The following is a 24,392-nucleotide window of genomic DNA, read 5'->3' on the forward strand; positions in this document are numbered from 1 at the left end:
AATATAAATAAAACTATAAAAATACCCGTTATTTTCTTTAATTATATATGTACTACTTTCACGATCAATAGATGAATAGAGCTTTCCTTCCAAAAACAGCTGACCCTTCAGCACAATGCTCATGTGATCAGGCAAAAACTGGACTTGAATGTCCTCCTTGGAAGTGCCTTCTGGAAGCTGGGTTGTTACTGTCAAATCATCTTCAGTCTGTTGCCAGTAATACAGAGGTTCTACTGGGAAAAGAAAAACGCTTTATGTAGCAAGAAATGAGACTGGAACACAAAAACCTAACATACGAACACTTATCTCAAAGAATATTAGCATATTTTCTAGTAATCAGCTAATAAATAATAATAATAAATACACACAGATCTTTCCAGTGAATTTTCACTTTAAGAGTTGTAGCAACTGCATTCAACGTTTTCCTCTTCCTGTCTTAGCTAATGCTCCACAAGATAAAGCACCCAAAAAATACTGACAGCAATCCTTTACTCTCATTCTTCTCCTTCCTCCCTAATCTTCATCCTTCTGTTCTTCTCCTTCTCCTGTACACACACACACACACCCACACCCACACAGTGGATTCCAAATTTGAAAGAATACCAAATATGTCGTAAACTGTCTGATAACAAAACTTTCACCATTTTGATTTGCCACCATTAAGGCAATGTAACTGTGATACAGGAGATGATATATTTGGTAGGATATACATACACACACAAAGACGCATTTTCCTTGTAACATATAGCTGTTGACTATCCCACCCAACAAGTTTGCTGCATGTAAGCAATATCGCAGGAAATTCAACGGCTGTCAGCATATTCAGTCTAACTCCTAAGTAAAATAATCTCCCTTCATCTCTGTATCTCCTTGGCCTATCTCTCAGAAAGCAAGCTACTAAAGAAATATTTTTTAATTCATCATACTGTAACTATGGCAATAAGGAAACAAGGTTTAAAATGTAAAAGAAATAAATATTTGCTAAATAGCATCCATAAACATTGGTTTGTCTACCCTCTTCTTGGGTAAAAATAAAACATAGTGGCTAGGGATAAAGGCTCCAGGGTTTGCCAGTCTTGAGCTGAATCCTGGCTTAACTATTTATTAACTTTGATAAGCAGCTTTAATCTCTGAGCCTCATTTTCCTAACCTATAAAATAGGATAGTAGGATATTCACATCTCATAGAATTGTTGACATTTAAGTGAGCAAATGCATATAAAACATTTAATACTAATCCTGATACTTAAATATATTATAAACTCTCGCTAAATGTGGCTTTGTTTGTTATTTTTTAAAATCATTTGCATGCTGTTTTATATAGAAACTTCGGGGGTTCTTGATATTCTCAAAGATATAACTATAATGTATTTTCCTGAATGGTCACTTTTACTTGAAGTTAAAAAAAAAAAAATTACTTTAACAAACATGATCCCAGTATAAAAATGAATATAAAATCTACATAAATTTTTAGGATAAAATTGTTATTTTGGGGGTATCACACTGATTGAATGGCCTATCAGATCCTTTCTCCACTGCCATTACAAGTACTTTTAATGTAAACTTAAGAGTAAAAGTTTGAAAAACAGCTCAGAAGATTGACAACTATAAGCTCCATATGGGCAAGTGATTTGGTTTATTCATCTTTCTTCTGTAACAGATAGCAGAGCAGTTTAAATATAATAACTTTTGTCAAATAATGGAAGTGGGAGGAGTCGGAAATATCTCATAAGCTTTTAGTATAAACTAAAAGCCATGGAAGCACTAAAGAGATTTTGTTTTTTTAATCCTTCCCCCAAAAGTAAACCCAAAAAATTCAAACTCATTACTGCCAAGTTGATTCCGACTCATAGCGACCTTATAGGAGAGAGCAGAACTGCCCCACAGAGTTTCAAGGCTGTACTCTTTACGGAAACAGATTGCCACATCTTTCTCCCATGGAGAACTCGGTGAGTTCAAAGTGCTGATCTGGTTGGCAGCCGAGCGCTTAGCCATTGCACAACCAGGGCTCCTTCAGAAGTATACAAATGCCTTAAACAATTTTCTCGACTGTTGGTTGATTTGAGTTCCTTCCTATGCCTTTAGAAATAGATTTTGGTCTTTAAAGAAAGTATTACTAATTATATTATTATTGGAAACCCTGGTGGCGTAGTGGTTAAGTGCTAACCAAAAGGTCAGCAGTTCAAATCTACCAGGCTTTCACTGGAAATTCTATGGGGCAGTTCTACTCTGTCCTATAGGGTCGCTATGAGTCAGAACTGACTCGACAGCAACGCATTGTTTTTTTGTTTTTGTTTTTATTATTACGACAATACCAAATAGCTAATAGACAATACAGTTTCTTGAGGTTTACAGAAAATGAAACTAATATATACTTAGAATGAGTGTTTTAAAAAAGCATACTTATTAACAAACTATCCATAATTTTTTAAAATTACAACTTTTTGCCATTATTTTTGTGAAAATCCTACAACAAAACAAAAGATAAAAGAAACTCCCCAATAGAAACTGGGTAAAAGAAATCAAGCGAGGGCTGTTCAGTGGCGGGAAAACAAAACTGTAGGGCATTAGGACTTTATATCAAGAGAATGGTCATAATAATGAATTCAAGAAGGATGCAAGATATAATGTTAGAGTTCAACAAGGAAAGACAACACCTGCACTGGTACTTAGTGTTTTAAACACACGTTGTATCCTACCTAGTATGTCTTAGAATTACACAGTCCTACACTAGCAGAACAATTCTAAGGATTAAGACATTCTTTCATAGTTGCTCACCAAAGGTGTTCTAAAGGGCAAGTGATCTAGAATCATGAACAGCTATTCTTAGGAGAGTTTAACATTATAATTAAGAGAATCCTGGCATTTTTTCAGAAAGGAATCTTAGAGATAATCTAATCAAAAACACATCACATATGAGGAAGAAACAGGTGTTGAGAGACTAAATAAAAGACTGCCAAGCACAACTCCTTTGTATTCAGAGGTGTATATATTTATAAGCCTAGGGAAAATACTTTTCAAGTGTTATTATATTAACATTTGCAATATTTTTCAAATAATTTATTTAAAAAATCTATAAAAATATAGAAATTAAATGTTAAACAAATAGTTTAAGAAAAAAGTTGATTCAATGAGTAATATGTACAATTGTTAAATATTGTAAAAATTGCAGTTAAGTATACTTTTCTCTGCCTATAAACATCATAAATATGAACAATAATGATTAAGGAGGGATATTCTCTTCTTGAACAGCTTTAAGTAAAATATATTCTTTCTTTACAAATAAAAATTTCTTTTAAAAGACATTTGTTATTCTTTTCATCGTAAAACACGATCTCCATTCGTTCATTCAACAAAGTGAAAAACTAGTGATTCTAACTTCTTTTAATATGAGAGGTAGAACATCTCCCTTAGTATATACCAATAATAAGTCAAGTTTAGCTTATTTTAAAGAATTAAAAATCATAAACTTCCCATCAATACCAATAACATACTGGCTTCTCAAATAAACACCTTCAGCACACAGACATTATTTATTCAATAAACATTTATTAAACATAGAACTAGGTAAGTTAATGTGCAGATTTTTAAAAAACATTTTTGCAATTACAAAATTATTAAATCGGTCACACTATGTACTTGGTATAGTTTACAAAACACTCTTCTGGGAAACATAAAGGAAAAAAAAAGAAGCATCTAAATCTTGCCCTGGTAGAACCCATAACCTAACCGGGAAGATAAAACAGACATAAATATGTATGCACATACATATACACAAGCTCTATGAAGATGATAAGTAATATTACCTTTGATTTTTTCTGACATGTTTTCATCCTTATTTTCTTCAAGATCCTGACCAGTTTGAACAAACTGGAAGGACTTGTAAGAAACAATCATTAGACCATTTCCACTGGGCTCAAGAGCAGCATAATGTGGCACTGACTTTCCACGGAGAACGTCACGCTTAATTATTTCATATTTTTTATTATCTGCGGGAAAATAAAGCATTTTTGAACAAAATATTAGAAATAACTTTATTATGAAAATATCTGTATATTCATGTTAATTAAAATGAAATACTTTAAATTTAGCATTAAAAGGCACACTATTTATAATCTTTTCATAAGAATAAAAACTTTACAACTTGAACTGTGAAAATAAGTTCTTATTTTTAAATATTGGGTCTGATGAAATTTGCTTGCTTTAAGTTGTGCCATCCAATACTGTAGGAACTAGCAGCTGTAAGTACGTATTTAAGTAAAATTAAGAATTCAGTTCCTCAATCACACTAGCCACAATTCAAATGCTCAAAAGCCACAAATGGCTAGCAGCTACCGTACTGAACGGCACACTTAGAAAACACATCCATCTCCAGAAGGTTCTATTGAACAGCAGTACTCTAGGCTTTGAAAGTGATGGGCTGAACTGGAGTATCAGCTTTTCCTTGACAACAGCCTATCCAGCTTCCCAGCAGGTATGTATAGAAGATACATCTTCTGGCAAAAGCCACAAATTGAACATAAAGGGAAAAGTGTGCTGTGGACTACTTTTCTGCCTGTTCTAGGCATTGATTAGGTGTTTTCTTAAAATGAAATATGTTCATAATAAAAATGAGTTTCATACACACTCAGAAATCTACATGCCTATTGTCATCAAATAATGGCACTTAAACATTTAGAGATATAAACAATTAATTGGATCCTAAAAGTTTTAGGTACATTAACTGAATTTATTCTCCTATGAAAATAGGTTACTTTTTCCTTAAAAGTATTCACATATTTCAGCTGATTAGGTACATTAAATGATTTTATTCTCCTGTGAAAATTGGTTATTTTTTCTTTTAAAAAATACTCAAACATTTCAGGTGAGTCCATTCATACCTTTACTTACACTCTGTTACTCTGTTAAAGTGGACTGACTTGTAAATTTCATATTGAATAGTCAAAAATTACAACTCAGTGTCATATGAGTTCTATATAATAATACAGTAATAATACAGCCTGTTCGTCTCTATCATTCTTTTAACTCTAAATCCTCACCTACATTCATTCATTTCATAAATATTTAAGAATAGGCTTGGAATTTCATGACTGAACTAAAAACTCCCATACTTTCTCCCTACGTAAGAGACCGTACATGCAGGGCAAACAGTCCTATCTATCTTTAAAGAGCCCAAAATTTGACACTTTTATTTTCTAGCGTGGCTATTGCCAACATGTGTGGAACAAAAAATAACAGATGCGTCTCAAAAAATGAATTCCATTGTAAAATAAGGCTGTGAGATGCTGCAATTTTTTTTGGGGGGGGGGGCTCAGAAATTTCAATATGCATAATGTTTAATGGGAACCTTGTATTCCACATTTCAAACTTACTTTATCACAAAATATAATTTGTCAAGTGTTCCACTAAACATAGCTTAGAAAACACTGCTCTGTTAGGTTAATTTGAAAAAGGAAGAGTAGAACAACTATATTAGTAATACAGGAGCGTGGCAGGGAAAAACTAGACATTGAGTAAAGAAAGATAATGTTATCCACAGAAAATTAATGTTTCTACAGTTATAACCTTGGGAGAAACCAGTTGAACCAAGGAAGCGAAGATGAAGAGAATGGAGGTGACGGAGCTACAACAGAGTCTTTGTGTTCTGAGGTAATCTAATGAAAGTTATTGTGGACTGAGGTCAAGTGTCCTGGAGAAAGAGAGGAGGAATGTGCACGAAGATTTCTCTTTTTAAGATGTTACAGTGCACACCTTAACAAAAAGATTAAAGTTTCTATTAGCTAAAGCGTATTTTTTTATTGTTAGTTGCTGTTGAGTCAATTCCCTTATAGCGACCCCATGTGTGCAGGGTTTTCAAAGCTGTGACCTTTCGGAAGATCACTACGCCCATCTTTCAAGGCACCTCTGGGTGGGTTCGAACTGCCAACCTTTCAACTCGAAGTCAAGTCCTTAACTGTTTGTACCACCCAGGGACTCCTTATATTATCTAAAGCAGGGTTCAACAAATTATGGCCTGTGGCCCCAATCAGAATCTCTGCCTTTTTTTGTACGGCCTGAAAACTAAGAATGAATTTTACATTTTTAAATGGTTGGAAAAAAAATCCAAAGAATAAATACTTAATTACATGTAAAATGATATGAAATTCCAATTTCAGTGTCTACAAATACAGCATTATTGAAACACAGTGATGCTCACTCATTTTTGTGTCATCAATGGCTGCTTTTGTGCCACACTGGCACAGTTGAGTAGTTGTGACAGAGATCATATAGTCCACAAAGCCTGAAGTATTTACCATCTGGCCTTTTACAGAAAAAGTTTGCCAACCCCTAATCTAAAAGTTTGTTACTCTGCTCCTCAAGAGATAAAACATCTACACTGGGGGAAAAAGAACAAACAAATCATATTAAATACTTCAAAGAACAAATATGAGAGATTTGTTCAGCTTAGTTAAAAACTATTCTGCCATATAGAGAGACAGAAAGGGAGGGAAGGACAGTTTTAAAATAACATAGAGAGGTCTATTAGGAAACATCTACTAAGAGCCTTTGTCAGATTGTAAACTTGCAGCTAGTGTAAATAAAATATTTTTCCATAGGGATAAATAATAATTTAAAATTGTCAAGTCAAATAAGTAATAAACAAATAAAGTAATAAATAAGTTAATAAAAATTGCTGAGACAAAGAGAAAAGCCATCATGGAAACAAGCTCCCTTAGTTCTTGACTACAGAAAAAATACACATAGTGAGTCAGTAAGAACTAAGCACTGGCAAAGAACAAGTCCACACTATTAAGGGAATCCTAATTAATAGAGGAGAAAAGTGCCCAAGTTAGAAGCTAGACAGACAGCTTCAAACAGACTTTTCTGCAGGTCAGGACTTTTCTACACCTGGAAGCACTCTGAATGAGAAAAAATAACAATCTTCCTGAGGGTAGAAGTAAACAACAAAGTTCAGTTCGACTTTAAAAAAATCACAGTTGTGATTTAATGAAATAAAGGTACTCATTTCCAACTAAGTATTTATATTAAATTGAACTGTAATTTATGGTTAATTTAATTTATATATATATAAATTCTTGTGTAAGAATATTTGTATATATTAATATATACATTTTAAATTCTTCAAAAACTATGTAATAATATCTCTTTTTATACAAAACATACAACTGACTATGAAGGCACACTACTATTTTTTTCTGTTATCCATACCTGAGAACTTAACTACAGAAATCACTCAGTTCATCAGCTGGCAGGTCCTAGAATCATAATATAATGACCAAGAAAGTGCCAACAACATTTAGAGACAGCCTTGCATTTTAAAACCTATGAAATGAGGACAACCACCACAGAAAGAGTCAGAATTCTTTTATATTTTACCTTTATTTTTCCTACTGATAGTGACCCATTCCAAAGAAACATAGAAACCACTTCCTTTCATATCCAATTCCTCCTTTTCTATTCGAAGAAGAAGGGTAGCTATTGAATGTTCTTCATCTTTTAGCAATGAGATACTGTGAATTATGATAAAAGGACTCCCAAGTTCTTCATTAAACATGATCTACAAAAAAAGATTACAAACACAAAAATGTACATATTGCATGAATGTAGAGGGAATACAACAGAATTCTAACAATCCAACAATCAATGTGAATATATAAGGAATACAAAAATTAAAAAAAGAAAAAAAAAAAGCCTTTGGATAAAGGTGGCAACACTGAGTAATGTCCCTTAAGAAAGCTTTTAAAAAATATCTATTTGGATAACAGAAAAATGATCAGTACTCTTGGCTTAAAAACAAAGAAAACACCAGGGCATGAAAAAGTATCTAAAGGAGAATGAGAAGTAGAAGTGAAGACACAGGAGCTGGTCAACATTCATTCTCCAACTCTTCCCCTGACTCATATATGATCTAGTTCTGCTTTCTCCCTCTTCCTTTCTGGAAACTGTGTGGGTGTTTATGTGTGCATGCTTATGTACATGCTTTTTCTCTATTGGTTTTATGTTGTTTTTTGACTTGTTTACAGAATTAAGAGTCAAAGGAACTGCAGAGCAAATCACTGTTAAACTTTATTTTCTCAAAAACAAAAGGGCCCATTTGCCTTCAAAAGACATAACTCAACACATGCTATTTAGAACACAATCCTGAAGTTGCTTTAAAAAAAGTAAATCTAAGTAGCATACACACAGTTACACAAAATCCTATAAAATTCTTTTTTATACCAAGAACACAATCTAAAGCAATAGATATTTCATTAGCATGAATGCTAAATAGGATTTTTGAGACTTGTAAACAAGATTTTTCAAATAAATAACTAGAGAAAAATGAATAGTTGAAAAAACACCTTATTAGAAACAGCATCTCTCTCTTTTTTAAATGTGTATTTAAATTCCCTCTTACCTGCTCCCTCTTGAAAGACTTGTAATGAAAAGTTTACTTTAAAGTCATCTATTTGCCTATGTGTTTGGGAACTTCTGCCAAAATTATTCAAATAGTAAATCTCTGGAATCTATTCTAAAGGTTTCCATAAGCAGAAAGAAAAAATAAACAACCCTCCACTACTGATAACAGGGATGACAGACGAAGACAGGTTTTCGGTTGGTTGATTGGGTTTTGCTTTTGGGGAGACTATGGGAGATAAAAAGGAGCCGAGCCCTGGTGGTGCAGTGGTTAAGTGCCCAACTGTGAACCAAAAGGTCGGTGGTTCGAACCCACCAGTTACTCCATGGGAGAAAGATACGGCAGTCTGCTTCCATAAAGATTATGGCCTTGGAAATCGTATGGGGCAGTTCTATTCTGTCTAATAGTGTCATGACGAGTCTGAATCAACTCTACACCAATGGGTTATGAGAGACAAAGAAGAGGAAGGGCAAGTGAGAATCAAAAAGTATTGCCAGGTTTGTTTCCTCTTTTTCCTTCTCTCTCACCTGAATAAGAGAGACTGGAATGAAATCCGAGTAGATGCCTGGACTTATAAAACTTATTATGCTGAATTTTCCAGTCTTCTGAACAAGGTCAGTATCTGAACTGTGATACTGTTAATATACAGCACCATCACATTAGAGGCAACATATTTGGAAAGCACATTTCTACATTTCGGTCATCGCCACCACCCTTGGCCCCCTTTTAACCTATCATGTCCCCCAATTACTCCCACCTCTAGCTCTCTCTATTAGATCAAAAAAAAAAAAAGACCAATTCCTCCAAAACTCCAGAAACTCACCTAAGTTGTTTCTCCTAAAGCGATCAATATTCTGCAATATTCTTCTCACCTCACTAACCCCAATGTCCAGTCAAAATTGCTAACTGAAAACACCAGAGACACGCTTATTTCATTACTGCAGTGTATAATGAGGACAGCATAAAGTAGACTTAAACTTTTCACTGAATAAAAAAATATATATTGGAGACCTAATAAGTGACAAGGAGATACATACAGGAGAAGCAAAAAGAATTATAAACCCACATGAATCTCCTTCTGGTGGAATGTGTGGTATTACTTTTACGCTGAAGGTGACCTGGGTCAGTCTGTCTTTGCTATTCTACCTGTAAAGCCAAGAGAATCCACTCAGCTTGATAATAGGTAAATTCTTATTCATCTCTCTTCTCCCAGTCAATCTCAAAACCTCTTCCAACCTTTTCAGGTAGCTGTGTTATGACCACATTGCCTTACTAAAAAAAATAAAGTTATTACTAGAGGCCACAGCAGAAAATATCAGTGTCCAGATAATACTTATTGGAAGCTAGGAGTGCAAACAGCTTCTGTACACAAGTTATTGTTGTTCTGGTTTACTGTAGGTTTTTTCTGCTCAGTTTTTTGAACATACTACAATTGAGTAGGATAGGTAACCCACTCAGTGTAATTTTAGTAAGATAGGTAAACCATTTGCTCCTAAGGCCTTACTGGTTTTTCTCAAATAATTTAAGCCTGTTTTTACGGACATTTGTTGATCTGGAAAAAATATTTTATGAGATGTAAATCTATTTAGTCTTTAACGCTTTATACACCCAGAGCTAAAGGCTACCTGCTGAAATTTAGAATGTAGCAGTATAAAAATATACTTAATAGTATAATTCAAAGCTGAAAGAAATAAATTCTTCAATTATCAACCCAGTATTATTTTCTACTTTCAAAAACTGTAGCTCATGAAGAAAGCAATTTCTTATTACTCTTAAAATCCTAACCTCCTCTCCAGATTTAAATTTAATTAAAAAAAAAAATGTCATCTTAGACTTTGGTATATAACTATATTTACATTTAATACATTTTTCTAAGTAGAGAATATTCTGGTAAACCATCTGACTAATGTAAACACACTAGCAAATCTAGCATGAAGGTAGAAGAGAAAAACTATCCCAATGTAATTCTTTGGTCAGCTCTTCAGGAAGTCAATGTCAATGCTTCGGGCATTGTTTTAACATAAAAACCACTCAGCAAGTATTTGCTAAATAAATGAATGCAATTCTTGGTAACTGCGACGATCACAGATCAAAACAGGAATGGATCCACAATCAACATATCAGTCTTGTAAAAGATACATATATATATAATTTAACTAAAGAAAAAGAGATTTAAAACTTCATATATCATGAAAACCAAGAGATCACACTTAATCTATCCTTGAAAAGTGTTATTTCAAAATACCAAAAGCCAAACCAAATCCATTGCCGTTGCGTGGATTTCGACTCAGAGTGACCCCATAGAACATGGCAGAACTGCTCAATGGGGTTTCCAGTGCTGTAAATCTTTACGGAAGCAGACTGTCACATCTTTCTCCGTGGGGCAGCTGGTGGCTTCAAACCATCGACCTTTCGATTAGCAGGCAGGCGCTTAACCATTGTGCCACCAGGGCTCCTATTTAAAAATAAGTGAGTTCTAACTTATATATACTTTCTGGACTTTGCTTAAGACGTCTAAAACAATTTTTAAAACATCCTCACCTCCCATTTTTCAGAAGTGTTATTTCCACGTTCATCTGTTGCAATGAGATACAATCTTCCAGTCCCATCTGATAAGGTGACCCAGGTAGAAGACGTAAAATGAATAGATGCACAAAGGCGACTGTCGTACACAGTCAAATCTGCAGGAAGTCGAAACACCTCCCGTGGTTTTCCTAAGGCAGTGTCCTATAAAGAAGCCAAACATTACGAATTAATCCTTCCCTTTCCTGGCTCCAAACACACATAAAAAAATACATGCAGTGTACTGGTTTGAAAATATGTCCACAAATTCTTTGACAATCCTCTTTTCAAGAGATGGAGGCTAATCCCCCTCCCTTTCAGTGTGGGCTGTACTCTGACTCACGTCTAACAAAATATGGCAGAAATGACGGTATGTGACTTGTAAGACTAGGTCATTAAAACACATTTTATGTTTCACACTGCCCTCTCTCTTGGATTGCATGCTCTGTATCATGTGTGAGGACACTTACGGAGACCATGGAGAGGCCCATATGGGAAAGAACTGAGGCCTCTGCCAATAATCGGCACCTTGTGAGGGAATTATTTTGGAAGTGTATCCTTCAGCCCTAGTTAAGCCTTCAGATGACTGCAGTCTTGGTTGACACACTGATTAAAACCTCATGAGCAACCCCGAGCAAGTACCACCCAGCTGAGCCACTCCCAGATTTCTGACCCATAGAAATGGTATGAGATAATGTTTATTGTTTCAAGTCTCCAATTTGTGGAGTAATTTGTGACACAGAAATAACTAGCTAATACATGTAGTAATCTAGTTTTCATTCTTTTGTTGCATAAAGATTACTGCTAACTTGTGTTTTTGAGAACAAATTTTTATGTCTATGTCCTTATAACTTAAAGTTATAATCTAGTTTGCATCATTTAAAATGTTTTAGAGGAAAATATATAAAATACCTAAAATTCAGGAAATAAACTCATGTACTAAAGTACAATAAATTCAACATTTTTTTAATTTAAATGTTAGTTTTCAGTTTAACAGGCTTTCCTACTGGAAAAGCATAATCCTTGACACACGCATTTCATCCCCCACTCCTGGACTGTTAGTTGTTGCTGTGTGCCGTTGAGCAGAATCCGACTCATAGGGATCCTATAGGACAGAGCAGAACTGCCCTGTAAGTTTTCCTAGGTTCTAATGTTTATGGGAGCAGATCACCAGGTCTTTTCTCCTGCAGAGTGGCTGGTGGGTTCAAACTGCCAACCTTTCAGGTTAACAGCCAGATCACTTAACCACTGAGTTACCAGGGCTCCTTTTGGAGTTCTTTAGACCTATGCACATGTTAATAAAATTCAAATAAACTCTATACAATGTCCTGGAAACCCTGGTGGCAGTGGTTAAGAGTTTGGCTGCTAACCAAAAATTCAGGAGTTTGAATATACCAGGTACTCCTTGGAAGCCCTACAGGCAGTTCAACTCTGTCCTACAGAGCCGCTATGATTCGAAATCCACTCGACGGCAAAGGGTTAGGGGCTCTTTTTGGTATATCAAACCAAATCCATTGCCGTCGAGTAGATTCTGACTCATAAAATAGGCAATAAAATACTTTATTCCATAAATCCTAAATTAGAGCATTAAATTATTTTTGAATAAACTCCACTGATGGTTTTCTATCATAATACTGCCTTATATTACTAGCATTTATAATATTCAGGTCTCACCCAATCATTTTCTTCTTCCTCACAAGAAAGATTAATGTAACTATGTTCAAGGCTGTTGAAAACCATTCTGAGGTAACATTTCAAAGCTGGTTTGCAAAGAATTAAAACTTCATTGATGAATGGAACAGTTACTGAATGACTATAATCTACAAGTATTGCATTAAATAAACTGCTTTGACATTTTACCATCTAATTGTCACCAAACTCTATGAAGGTGAAATTATTATGCCCACTTTAACAAGATAGAGAGGCTCAAGAATGTAATATAATTTGCCTGAAATGCCACTGCTAGAAAGTGGAAGAGGCAAGATTTAAATCCTGGTCAACCTCACTCTTAAAAGTTGATCTTCTTTCTCCTATTCCACATTTTCTTAAAAACAGACCACTTCCCAAGTTTTTCTAAACAAATGTACCTCAGATTTCATTGTAATTTCTAGAACACACTAAAAAAGACTATGAACTCAACTACCATATCCAGTTTTTCTTCAGGCTAACATATTCTACAGTGGGTGGCACAGTGGTTAAAGTGTCCGGCCACTAACTGAAAAGTCAATGAGTGGTTCGAACCTATCAGCTGCTCCTGCCTCTAGAAAAAGATATAGCAGTCAGTTTTCATAAAGATTTACAGCCTTGGAAACCCTAGGGGGCAGTTCTACTCTGTCCTATAGGATTATTATGAGTTTGGATCAACTCAAATGCAGTGGATTCGATTTTGGTTTTCTGATCAATAAAATGTAATATAAAAATTATAATGTTAACGTATTGTATATAAATGACATTATAAATAAATCATAAACAAATACTAATACATAAACTGTATATTCATGAAAAAAATCTCTGAACAGTGGTTTTGGGGCCTTTTAGCAGCAGCTACTAGCAGACAAGCTTAAAATTAACAGAGTAGATTTCTAATACACATACATTTATAGAAAGGGCTACTCTAGTTAAAAAAAGTTTCAAACAATATTAGATAAGCATACCATTTACCAATTTATTAAACACTGAAGTACAAAATTTTTGTCCTTTTAAAAGGATCTGATCTTTTTCCTGAGAAAGGCTTTTATCACTAATAACCAATAACTTTATCTGGAAACCAACCCAGTGCTGTCAAGTCGATTGCAACTCATAGCGACCCTATAAAAAGACAATATAAAAACCTTCCTTTTCCTTTTTTTTGCCAAAGCTTTTAGAAAAAAAGTTTTAGTTCATTGTAGTTTGAGTCATGTCTCCATGTAACATAAAGCTTTCAATAATGCACACACAGTTCTAAGAATGTATACTTCCCTTTTGTTTTCTCTTTTTTTTTTTTAATTAATTTTTATTAAGCTTCAAGTGAACATTTACCATTCCAATCAGTCTGTCACATGTAGGTTTACATACATCTTACTCCCTTTTCCCACTTGCTCTCCCCCTATTCAGTCAGCCCTTTCAGTCTCTCGTTTCGTGCCAATTTTGCCATCTTCCCTCTCTCTCTATCTTCCCATCCTCCCTCCCGTCAAGAGTTGCCAACACACTCTCCAGTGTCCACCTGATTTAATTAGCTCACTCTTCATCAGCATCTCTCTCCCCCCCGCTGACCAGTCCTTTTCACGCCTGATGAGTTGTCTTCGGGGATGGTTCCTGTCCTGTGCCATCAGAAGTTCTGGGGAGCATTGTCTCTGGGATTCCTCTAGTCGCAGTCATACCATTAGGTATGGTCTTTTTATGAGAATTTGGGGTCTGTATCCCATTGGTCTCCTGCTCCCTCAGGAGTTGTCTGTTGTGCTCCCTAACAGGGCAGACATCGATTGTGGCCGGGCACCAACTAGTTCTTCCGGTCTCAGGATAATGTAGGTCTCTGGTTCACGTGGCCCTTTCTGTCTCTTGGGTTCTTAGTTGTCGTGTGACCTTGGTGTTCTTCCTTTGCCCTTGCTCCAGGTGGGTTGAGACCAATTGATGTATCTTAGATGGCCGCTTGTTGGCATTTAGGACCCCAGACGCCACATTTCAAAGTGGGATGCAGAATGTTTTCATAATAGAATTATTTTGCCCATTGACTTAGAAGTCCCCTCAAACCATGTTCCCCAGACCCCAGCCCCTGCTCCGCTGACCTTTGAAGCTTTCATTTTATCCCGGAAATCTCTTTGCTTTTAGTCCAGTCCAATTAGGCTGACCTTCCTTGTATTGAGTGTTGTCTTTCCCTTCGCCCAAAGCAGTTCTTATCTACTGATTGATCAATAAAAAACCCTCTCCCTCCCTCCCTCCCTCCCTCCCTCCCCCCTTTGTAACCACAAAAGTATGTGTTGTTCTCCGTTTTTTCTATTTCTCAAGATCTTATAATACTGATCTTATACAATATTTGTCCTTTTGCCTCTGACTCATTTCACTCAGCATAATGCCTTCCAGATTCCTCCATGTTATGAAATGTTTCAGAGATTCGTCACTGTTCTTTATTGATGCGTAGTATTCCATTGTGTGAATATACCACAATTTATTTACCCATTCATCCGTTGACGGACATCTTGGTTGCTTCCAGCTTTTTGCTATTGTAAACAGAGCTGCAAAAAACATGGGTGTGCATATATCTGTTTGTGTGAAGGCTCTTGTATCTCTAGGGTATATTCCGAGGAATGGGATTTCTGGGTTGTATGGTAGTTCTATTTCTAACTGTTTAAGATAACGCCAGATGGATTTCCAAAGTGGTTGTACCATTTTACAATCCCACCAGCAGTGTATGAGAGTTCCAATCTCTCCGCAGCCTCTCCAACATTTATTATTTTGTGTTTTTTGGATTAATGCCAGTCTAGTTGGTGTGAGATGGAATCTCATCGTAGTTTTAATTTGCATTTCTCTAATGGCTAATGAACGGGAGCATTTTCTCATGTATCTGTTGGCTGCCTGAATATCTTCTTTAGTGAAATGTGTGTTCATATCCTTTGCCCACTTCTTGATTGGGTTGTTTGTCTTTTTGTGGTTGAGTTTTGACAGAATCATGTAGATTTTACAGATCAGGCGCTGGTCTGAGATGTCATAGCTGAATATTCTTTCCCAGTCTGTAGGTGGTCTTTTTACTCTTTTGGTGAAGTCTTTAGATGAGCATAGGTGTTTGATTTTTAGGAGCTCCCAGTTACCTGGTTTCTCTTCATCGTTTTTGGTAATGTTTTGTATTCTGTTTATGCCCTGTATTAGGGCTCCTAGGGTTGTCCCTATTTTTTCTTCCATGATCTTTATCGTTTTAGTCTTTATGTTTAGGTCTTTGATCCACTTGGAGTTAGTTTTTGTGCATGGGGTGAGATATGGGTCCTGTTTCATTCTTTTGCAAATGGATATCCAGTTATGCCAGCATCATTTGTTAAAAAGACTATCATTTCCCCAATTGACTGACACTGGTCCTTTGTCAAATATCAGCTGCTCATACATGGATGGATTTATATCTGGGTTCTCAATTCTGTTCCATTGGTCTATGTACCTGTTGTTGTACCAGTACCAGGCTGTTTTGACTACTGTGGCTGTATAACAGGTTCTGAAATCAGGTAGAGTGAGGCCTCCCACTTTCTTCTTCTTTTTCAGTAATGCTTTGCTTATCCGGGGGTTCTTTCCCTTCCATATGAAATTAGTGATTTGTTTCTCTATACCCTTAAAATATGACATTGGTATTTGAATTGGAAGTGCGTTATATGTATAGATGGCTTTTGGTAGAATAGACATTTTTACTATGTTAAGTCTTCCTATCCATGAGCAGGGTATGTTTTTCCACTTAAGTATGTCCTTTTGAATTTCTTGTAGCAGAGTTTTATAGTTTTCTTTGTATAGGTCTTTTACATCCTTGGTAAGATTTATTCCTAAGTATTTTATCTTCTTGGGGGCTACTGTGAATGGTATTGATTTGGTGATTTCCTCTTCGGTGTTCTTTTTAGTTGATGTAGAGGAATCCAAGTGATTTTTGTATGTTTATTTTATAACCTGAGACTCTTCCAAACTCTTCTATTAGTTTCAGTAGTTTTCTGGAGGATTCCTTAGGGTTTTCTGTGTATACGATCATGTCATCTGCAAATACCGATAGCTTTACTTCCTCCTTGCCAATCTGGATACCCTTTATTTCTTTGTCTAGCCCAATTGCCCTGGCTAGGACTTCAAGTATGATGTTGAATAAGAGTGGTGATAAAGGGCATCCTTGTCTGGTTCCCGTTCTCAAGGGAAATGCTTTCAGGTTCTCTCCATTTAGAGTGATATTGGCTGTTGGCTTTGCATAGATGCCCTTTATTATGTTGAGGAATTTTCCTTCAATTCCTATTTTGGTAAGAGTTTTTATCATAAATAGGTGTTGAACTTTGTCAAATGCCTTTTCTGCACCTATTGATAAGATCATATGGTTTTTATCTTTTGTTTTATTTATGTGATGGATTACATTAATGGTTTTTCTGATATTAAACCAGCCTTGCATACCTGGTATAAATCCCACTTGATCAGGGTGAATTATTTTTTTGATGTGTTGTTGGATTCTATTGGTTAGAATTTTGTTGAGGATTTTTGCATCTATGTTCATGAGGGATATAGGTCTCAAATTTTCTTTTTTTGTAATGTCTTTACCTGGTTTTGGTATCAGGGAGATGGTAGCTTCATAGAATGAGTTGGGTAGTATTCCGTCTTTTTCTATGCTTTGAAATACCTTCAATAGTAGTGGTGTTAGGTCTTCTCTGAAGGTTTGGTAGAACTCTGCAGTGAAGCCATCTGGGCCAGGACTTTTTTTTGTTGGAAGTTTTTTGATTACCATTTCAATCTCTTTTTTTGTTATGGGTCTATTTAGTTGTTCTACTTCTGAATGTGTTAGTTTAGGTAGGTAGTAATTTTCCAAGAATTTATCCATTTCTTCTAGGTTTTCAAATTTGTTAGAGTATAATTTTACGTAGTAATCTGAAATGATTCTTTTAATTTCATTTGGCTCTGTTGTGATGTGGTCCTTCTCATTTCTTATTTGGGTTATTTGTTTCCTTTCCTGTTTTTCTTTAGTCAGTCTAGCCAATGGTTTATCAATTTTGTTAATTTTTTCCAAGAACCAGCTTTTGGCTTTGTTAATTCTTTCAATTGTTTTTCTGTTCTCTAATTCATTTAGTTCAGCTCTAATTTTTATTATTTGTTTTCTTCTGGTGCCTGATGGGTTCTTTTGTTGCTCACTTTCTATTTGTTCAAGTTGTCGGGACAGTTCTCTAATTTTGGCTCTTTCTTCTTTTTGTATGTGTGCATTTATCAATATAAATTGGCCTCTGAGCACTGCTTTTGCTGTGTCCCAGAGGTTTTGATAGGCAAGTATTTTCATTCTCGTTGCTTTCTAAGAATTTCCTTATTCCCTCCTTGATGTCTTCTATAACCCAGTCTTTTTTCAGGAGGGTATTGTTCATTTTCCAAGTATTTGATTTCTTTTCCCTAGTTTTTCTGTTATTGATTTCTAGCTTCATTGCCTTGTGGTCTGAGAAGATGCTTTGTAATATTTCGATGTTTTGGATTCTGCACAGATTTGTTTTGTGACCTAATATGTGGTCTATTCTAGAGAATGTTCCATGTGCACTAGAAAAAAAAGTATATTTTGCAGCAGTTGGGTGGAGAGTTCTGTATAAGTCTATGAGGTCAAGTTGCTTGATTGTTTTAAGTAGGTCTTCCGTGTCTCTATTGAGCTTCTTACTGGATGTCCTGTCCTTCTCCGAAAGTGGTGTGTTGAAGTCTCCTACTATAAATGTGGAAGTGTCTATCTCACTTTTCAATTCTGTTAAAATTTGATTAATGTATCTTGCAGCCCTGTCATTGGGTGCGTAAATATTTAATATGGTTATGTCTTCCTGATCAATTGTCCCTTTTATCATTATATAGTGTCCTTCTTTATCCTTTGTGGCCGATTTAAGTCTAAAGTCTATTTTGTCAGAAATTAATATTGCTACTCCTCTTCTTTTTTGCTTATTATTTGCTTGATATATTTTTTTCCATCCTTTGAGTTTTAGTTTATTTGTGTCTCTAAGTCTAAGGTGTGTCTCTTGTAGGCAGCATATAGATGGATCGTGTTTCTTTATCCAGTCCGTGACTCTCTGTCTCTTTATTGGTGCATTTAGTCCATTTATATTCAGCGTAATTATAGATAAATAAGTTTTTAGTGCTGTCATTTTGATGCCTTTTCATGTGTGTTGCTGGCCATTTCATTTTTCCACATACTTTTTTGTGCTGAGACATTTTCCTTAGTAGATTGTGAGATCCTCATTTTCATAATGTTTAACTTTATGTTTGTTGAGTCGTTACGTTTTTCTTGGCTTTTTTCTTGAGTTATAGAATTGATATTCCTTTTTGTGGTTACCTTATTATTTACCCCTATTTTTCTAAGTAAAAACCTAACTTGTATCGTTCTATATCGCCTTGTATCACTGACTCTCCATCTGGCAGTTCAATGCCTCCTATATTTAGTCCCTCTTTTTGATTATTGTGATCGTTTATCTATTGATTTCCATGATTTCCTGTTATGTGTATTATATTGTTTATTTATTTATTTTTTAGAATTAATTTTAATTTGTTTGTTTTTGTGCTTTCCCTATTTGAGTTGTGTTGATATCAGGATGTTCTGTTTCGTAACCTTGTATTGTGCTGGTACCTGATATTATTGGTCATCAGGCCAAACAATCTCCTTTAGCATTTCTTGCAGTCTTGGTTTAGTTTTTGCAAATTCTCTAAACTTGTGTTTATCTGTAAATATCTTAATTTCTCCTTCATATTTCAGAGAGAGTTTTGCTGGATATATGATCCTTGGTTGGCAGTTTTTCTCCTTCGGTGCTCTGTATACATCGTCCCATTCCCTTCCTGCCTGCATGGTTTCTGCTGAGTAGTCTGAACTTATTCTTATTGATTCTCCCTTGAAGGAAACCTTTCTTTTCTCCCTGGCTGCTTTTAAAATTTTCTGTTTGTCTTTGGTTTTGGTGAGTTTGATGATAATATGTCTTGGTGTTTTTCTTTTTGGATCAATCTTAAATGGGGTTCGATGAGCATCTTGGATAGATATCCTTTCGTCTTTCATGATGTCAGGGAAGTTTTGTGTCAGGAGTTCTTCAACTATTTTCTCTGTCTTTTCTGTCCCCCCTCCCTGTTCTGGGACTCCAATCACTCGCAAGTTATCCTTCTTGATAGAGTCCCACATGATTCTTAGGGTTTCTTCATTTTTTTTAATTCTTTTATCTGATTTTTTTTTCAGCTATGTTGGTGTTGATTCCCTGGTCCTCCAGAAGTCCCAGTCTACATTCTAATTGCTCGAGTCTGCTCCTCTGACTTTCTACCGCGTTGTCTAATTCTGTAATTTTATTGTTAATCTTTTGGATTTCTACATGCTGTCTCTCTATGGATTCTTGCAACTTATTAATTTTTCCACTATGTTCTTGAATAATCTTCTTGAGTTCTTCAACAGTTTTATCAGTGTGTTCCTTGGCTTTTTCTGCAGTTATCCTAATTTCATTTGTGATATCATTAAGCATTCTGTAAATTAGTTTTTTATATTCTGTATCTGATAATTCCAGGATTGTATCTTCATTTGGGAAAGATTTTGATTCTTTTGTTTGGGGGGTTGTAGAAGCTGTCATGGTCTGTTTCTTTATGTGGTTTGATATGGACTGCTGTCTCCGAGGCATCACTGGGAAACTAGATTTTCCAGGTAATCAGCTAAAAAAAAATGCAGTCAGATCCCTATCTGAATTCTCCCTCTGGCTCAGGGTATTCGGATATTAATGGAGCCGCCTGGGGAGGGTGGGGGAGGGATCAGAGAGCTAGGAGTGTAGCACCACAGAATATAGAGCTGATCCCCGCGTTCACGCTCCGCCCCCGTCCGCCAAAATCCCGGCGGGACGTCTCCCCGGCTGGGACGCTACTCTCTCCGCTCCGAGACCAGTCACTTCCTCCCGGGGACTCCTCCCTCCGGTGCGCCGCACCGCTCGCGCGAACTGGGTGGGCGTTGCCCGCAGGAACGGCTGGGTCCGCCCCCGGGGTCTATTCAGGGGAATATAACTGATCCCCGTGCTCACAACCCGCCCGCTCTCGCCAAATTCCCAGCGGTACGGCTCCCCGGCTGGGATGCTGCTCTCCCCGCTCCAAGACCAGTCACTTCCTCCCGGGGACTTCTCCCTCCGGTGCGCCGCACCGCTCGCGCGAACTGGGTGGGCGTCTCCCGCAGGAACGGCTGGGTCCGCCCCCGGGGTCTATTCAGGGGAATATAACTGGACCCCGCGCTCACGCCCCGCCCGCGCGTGCCAAAGTCCCAGCAGGATGGCTCCCCGGCTGGGACGCTGTTCTCCCCGCTCCGAGACCAGTCACTTCCTCCCAGGGACTTCTCCCTCCGGTGCGCCACGCCGATCCCGTGAACTGGGTGGGCGTCGCCCGCACGACCTGGTGGGCCCGCCCCCTGGGTCAATTCAGGGGAATATAACTGATCCCCATGCTCACGCCCCGCCCGCTCTCGCCAAATTCCCAGCGGGACGGCTCCCCAGCTGGGACGCTGCTCTCCCCGCTCCAAGACCTGTCACTTCCTCCCGGGGATTTCTCCCTCCGGTGCGCCACGCCCCACGCGCAAAGTGGGTGGGCGCCCCCCGCACGAACGTCTGGGCCCCCCTCCGGCATTGCTTTAGGGAAGTATAGCTGATCCCCATGCTCGCGCCACGCCCGCTTCCTGCCAAACTCCCGGCGGGACGGCTCCCCGGCTGGGACGCTGCTCTCCCCGTTCCAAGATCAGTCACTGCCTCCCGGGTGCTTCTCCCACCGGCTGCGCCGCTACACCGCCTGCGCCAACCAGCTAGACTCCCTCCCGGGATGGGTTCGGGGGGGTAGGGCTGGGCCCCTTGTCTGTGCCGTCTGCCCCCCCTGGGCTCTGCCCCAGCTCGGGCTCCAAAGGTCACCTGCCTGGTACGCTGGCTCCTAGTTCTGAAAACGATCGCTGTCTGCCCGTATTTGTTTGTTCTGTCTCTAAGTCTGTGTTTGTTGTTCAGAGTTCGTAGATTGTTATGTATGTGATCGATTCACTTGTTTTTCCGAGTCTTTGTTGCAAGAGGGATCCGCGGTAGCGTCCACCTAGTCCGCCATCTTGGCCCTGCCCTTGTTTTTTCTTTAACTAGATAAGTAATTTACTTCCTATTAATAAACCCTTACCTGTAAAAAAATAAGTTAGATTTTGGCCTACAGATGGACATAATGGCATACGACTGAGCTGGACTAAAAAGCAGTTGTAACCTGCCACTCCATAACACAGTCTCCCAAATATGCTTACAAGTGGAATACAATACCACCTCCCCATCCCACTCCCACTTTGGATGTTCATCTACAAATTACAGAGGCATCACGAGATGACCCTCTGAAACAAACTAATTTTTCAGGTAAATGAAAAAAAAAAAAAAAAAAGCATGATAGAAATAACCAGGGAATAATTTTAAAAATTAGGGAATATTAAAAAGTTAAACACATTATTTTAAAGATTAGCCATAAAATTATATAAAACCATATTTTTGCTTTCCTTAGGTATTTTCTACTTCCTAAGCACTCTTCCTCCCAAATGACATTTCCCTAAAATTAGAGCTGATAAGCCCACAAGCTAAATTTACTTAAAAATAGAATGCCCACACCGTATACATAAACCAATTCAAAATGGATCAAAGACCTAAATATAAAACCAAAAACTACAAAGATCATGGAAGAAAAAAATGCTGATATATGGCATAAACAGGATACAAACCATAACTAACAATACACAAACACTAGCAGTTAAGCTAAATAAATGGGATCTCCTAAAAACTAAACACTTATGCTCATCAAAAGACTTCAACAAAAGGGTAAAAAGAAAATCTACATACTGAGAAAAAAATTTTGGCTATGACATATCTGACAAAGGTCTAATCTCTAAAATCTATAGGAAAATCTAACACTTCTACGACAAAATAATCTAATTAAGAAATGCACAAAGGATATGAACAGACACTTCACCAAAGCCATTCAGGTGGCTAACAGACACATGAGGAAATGCTCGAGATTACTAGTCATCAGACAAATGCAAGTCAAAACTACAACGAGATACCATCTCACCCCAACATCACTAGCACTAATCAAAAAAAAAAAAAAAAGAAGAAAAAAACACATGTTGGAGAGGCTGCAGGGAAATTGGAACCCTTATGCACTGCTGATGGGAATGTAAAATGGTACAACCACTTTGGAAAATGATACAGCGCTTCCTTAAAAAGCTAGAAGTAGAAATACCATACGATCCAGCAATCCCACTCCTAGGAATATACCCTGGAGAAATAAAAGCCATCACAGGACTAAGCATACGCACACCCCTGTTCATTGCAGCATTATTCACAATAGCAAAAAGATGGAAACAACCTAGATGCCCATCAACAGATGAATGCATAAACAAGCTATGGTACATACACACAATGGAATACTACGCAACAATAAAGAACAACGATGCATCTGTGAAACACCTCACAATGTGGATAAATCTGGAGGGCACTATGCTGAGTGAAATAAGTCACAAAATGATAAATACTGTATGAGACCACTATTATAAAAATTCAGGAAAAGGTTTACACACAGAAGAAAGGATCTTTGACGGGTATGAGGGAGGAAAGCAGTGGTGAGGGAAAAACACTAACTAGACAAGAGCCAAGTGGCGACTTTGGCGAAGGATAAGAGAGTACACAATAAGAAGGAAATCAGTACAACTTGACCAAGAAAAAGTCATAGAAGATTCATAGACACATGCAAACTCTCTGAGGGACCGAATTACTGGGCTGAGGGCTGGGCATCATGGTCTTGGGGGACATCTAGCTCAACTGACTTAACAGTTTATAAAAAAAATGTTCTACATGCTACTTGGGTGAATAGGGTCTGGGGTCTTAAAAGCTTGTGAATGGCCATCTAAGATACATCTACTGATCCCACCCCATTTGGAGCAAAGAAGAATGAATAAACCAAAGACATAAGGGAAAGATTAGTCCAAAGGACTAAGGAACCACAACTACCACAACCTCCACCAGACTGAGTCCAGAACAACTAGATGATGCCCAGCTACTACCACCAACTGCTCTGACAGGGATCACAATAGAGAGTCCCGGTTTGAGGAAGAGAAAAATGTAAAACAAAATTCTATCTGACAAAAAAAGACCAGACTTACCGGTCTGACACAGATGAGAGAAACCCCAAGAGTATGGCCCCCGGAGACCCTTTTAACTCAGTACTGAAGACACTCCTGAGGTTCTCCCTTTTGCCTAAGATTAGACAGGCGTATAAAACAAACAGTAACACATGTAGCTCAACCACGTATATGAGACTAAATGGGCACACCAGCCCAGGGGCAAGGACGAGAAGGCAGGAGGAAAAAGGAAAACTGGATGAATGAAAATGGGGAATTCAAGGTCAAGAAGGGAAGAGTGTTGACACGTCCTGGGGTTGGCAAACAATGTCACAAAACATATGTGTATTAATTGTTTAACAAGAAACTAACTTGCTCTGTAAACTTTCACCTAAAGCACAATTAAAAAAAAAAAAAAAGAACGGAATAAGAGTTCATGGATAAATTAAAAAACACACAAGTATAAAAAGATTAAAAAAACATATTCTTACTGTAGTACTTGGATATGACTATGTTTATGCATATATATAGAAAGATTTTATTGTACTTCAGATGAAAGTTTACAGAACAAACTAGTTTCTCATCAGTTAGCACACACTGTTCTATGACACTGGTTAACAACTCCATGACATGTCAACACTCT

The 24,392-nt window shown here is 37.3% G+C and overlaps 1 protein-coding gene across 2 annotated transcripts in view; it reads right to left on the reverse strand.

The window, feature by feature from the left end:
- Positions 1–24,392, reverse strand: part of NUDCD1 (NudC domain containing 1) — an 87,751-nt gene that overhangs the window by 34,939 nt on the left and 28,420 nt on the right. Inside the window, exons 3-6 of one of the 2 annotated variants that reach the window (XM_023545947.2) lie at positions 10,939–11,124; positions 7,377–7,557; positions 3,806–3,988; positions 26–233 (exon numbers count right to left, since the gene is read on the reverse strand). In XM_023545947.2, coding sequence (XP_023401715.1) covers positions 26–233; positions 3,806–3,988; positions 7,377–7,557; positions 10,939–11,124 — 758 coding nt within the window. The remainder of the gene's footprint in view (positions 1–25; positions 234–3,805; positions 3,989–7,376; positions 7,558–10,938; positions 11,125–24,392) is intronic. The other variant, XM_003408438.4, reaches the window with a different exon arrangement.

This window comes from Loxodonta africana, chromosome 14 (assembly GCF_030014295.1).
Source record: "Loxodonta africana isolate mLoxAfr1 chromosome 14, mLoxAfr1.hap2, whole genome shotgun sequence".
NCBI classification, from domain to species: domain Eukaryota; kingdom Metazoa; phylum Chordata; class Mammalia; order Proboscidea; family Elephantidae; genus Loxodonta; species Loxodonta africana.